The sequence below is a fragment of the Dendroctonus ponderosae genome, unplaced genomic scaffold (genome assembly GCF_020466585.1).
Source record: "Dendroctonus ponderosae isolate FM_Combo_2020 unplaced genomic scaffold, Dpon_F_20191213v2 Dpon_F_20191213_6, whole genome shotgun sequence".
NCBI classification, from domain to species: Eukaryota; Metazoa; Arthropoda; class Insecta; order Coleoptera; family Curculionidae; genus Dendroctonus; species Dendroctonus ponderosae.
Genome location: NW_026018814.1, coordinates 1,052,210 through 1,054,284, shown reverse-complemented (window position 1 = coordinate 1,054,284; position 2,075 = coordinate 1,052,210). Strand labels below are relative to the sequence as shown.

At 44.8% G+C, this 2,075-nt stretch overlaps 1 protein-coding gene across 1 annotated transcript in view; it reads right to left on the bottom strand.

The window, feature by feature from the left end:
• The window catches only part of LOC109536415 (trichohyalin), a gene marked incomplete at its 5' end in the record, with an annotated part of 23,350 nt that overhangs the window by 19,285 nt on the left and 1,990 nt on the right, over positions 1–2,075 (bottom strand). The window contains 2 exon segments of the mRNA XM_048667782.1: positions 1,342–1,603; positions 1,673–1,816. Of these exon segments, the coding sequence (XP_048523739.1) occupies positions 1,342–1,603; positions 1,673–1,816 (406 nt within the window).

The following is a 2,075-nucleotide window of genomic DNA, read 5'->3' as shown; positions in this document are numbered from 1 at the left end:
CTCAGGCACCCCCGGCACGGATTTTTACTAAAAAAACCTAAAACTAAACCCAGCTGATGAGTGCTAATAGGCTCAAAACCCAGTGCGTATAACGAACAAAACAAATCAGTGTCAGGCCCACATGTTACTTTCAGTCGGGATTAACAAGACAAAACAAGCCATAAACTCGCGCTTTCGGTGTTTGTATTGTTTAAGCTCTTTTAATCGATTTTAGGCGCTCCATGGGCCGGTTGCTCATTTTAGCTGGCCGTGGCGGAAAAACGTTAAACGATATCAGTTTTCAAAAGGAAACCGCAACGAAAAATAGAGGATTGTTGCGACTCCAAGTGCTTAATCGAGCGCGTGCTTGGGTTTGGCAACAATTTCGTTATTAATTTCATCGTTCCCCCTTTTAGACGTCGATTTCGCTACGAACTTGGGCGGTGTGAACACAGTTTTAGTTGAATTTTTTTTCTTTCAGGAGGCAATTCACATAGTTGGGGCACTTCGATTTTGAAGATCAATGAAATTTGCTTTTCTGATGTGGGGATTTTTAAAGTTGCCAATCTCAGGCACCCCATGAAACCGGCCAGGAAGGTGCCTGAGAGTGGCAAATTTCAAGATCGGTATCTCCTTGCTTCGACCCTGTTTGAATTTCTCCCATCGGCAGCTTCGTCCTTTCATAATTGCCTCTGTCGCCCTTCGTAGTTCTAATCGGATTTTCGGGCTAGAAGGGCGACTGTCGCACTAAAGTACCCACTTTTCCACCTCGAACTTCTGGAGATTTTCTGCAATGATTTGAACAAAGACGTTTCCTCGCCCTCCTCTTATCGCCTCTCAAAAGGACTGATGAACGAGCATTGAAGATAAAAGCTTATAGCAGAAGAACTGGTTAATTTTCGTTAGCAGCGTCCTCTGATACCGGAGCATTTAAAAAAAAATTCAAATCAACTTCAAATGTATCTTCAGTTCTCCCGTTAAGTCCAGTGCAGGTTTTCCTGGAAATTCCCGTAATGGCAACGAAAATAAAACCGTGGAACGGCCAATTTGGTTTCACTTGCACGCTTTACCTTGCGATCGATCACTGTGTGTTTAGATCTGATCTAATTATAGCGGCCAGTGAGCCAAAATTTCATTTAGAATTTATTTGCCGCCGCATATGGTTTGCATGGGGCCCCAAGTGATGATCCGGGAAATAATTCGGTTAGGAGTGACTAAACTAAATTAACGCGTTTTTTAGCAGTTTACTTCCAATTTTCCCGTCCAACTCACCTTGGAGTCGCCTGGTGGTTAGCGCAGGTTTTCCAGTTTGGAACTGGATAATTTTTCCGAAAAAAGGTGCGATTTACCGCAAAAACTTACCTGATTTTCGCTGCTCAGTAGCTTCAACTGATCGTTGATCAGGCTGTACTTGGCCGACTCCTCTTTCCTAAGGGCTCGCTCCTTTTTCAGCTCGGGGCTCCAGAAGGTCTTGATGGAGTGCATGGACGAGCCCAGTTTCTGATTGGTCAAGTCCAGCTCTTTCTTCAGATTGGCCAGATCGCGCTGAAGATCGGAGTTTTGGTGCTGCAGCTCGCCAATGAACGGTTGATGCGATGTTGGAGACTGGCGAGCTGATCGGGATCTGCCCAACAAATGCAAGCCAAAGTGAGTACGATTGAGCATTTTTTTCCGGTGGTTGGTGTTCACTCACATATAAGGATCGTCTTCGAAATAAAGGCCCCTTTCCAGGGACCGATCTCTTCGATCGCGGATCGGCAGAAATTCGCGATCATGATCTACAACGGTTGGGGCTCGGTCAAGCGATTGGTAGCGAACGGACATTGGGTTAGTTGGTCTGAAAAAATAATGCAAATATAGCTGGATGGAACTGGAGGGTTTTTCGAGTTTTTCTTCCTGACGTTTCGCAAGCACGAGTGGCTTGCAACTTCAGAGGTGGTTCGCTTGAACGCTTACACTGTTGTCAGAACAGTTCTCTATCCAACGATGCCAAAACGAATTCTGTGGCTCGAATGGTTCTTGAAATACTTCGAAAAAAGCAGCGTCATGTTCAAGTAGATTTTGCAACTCAAAAAAAAAACACGCAAATCTAAAAC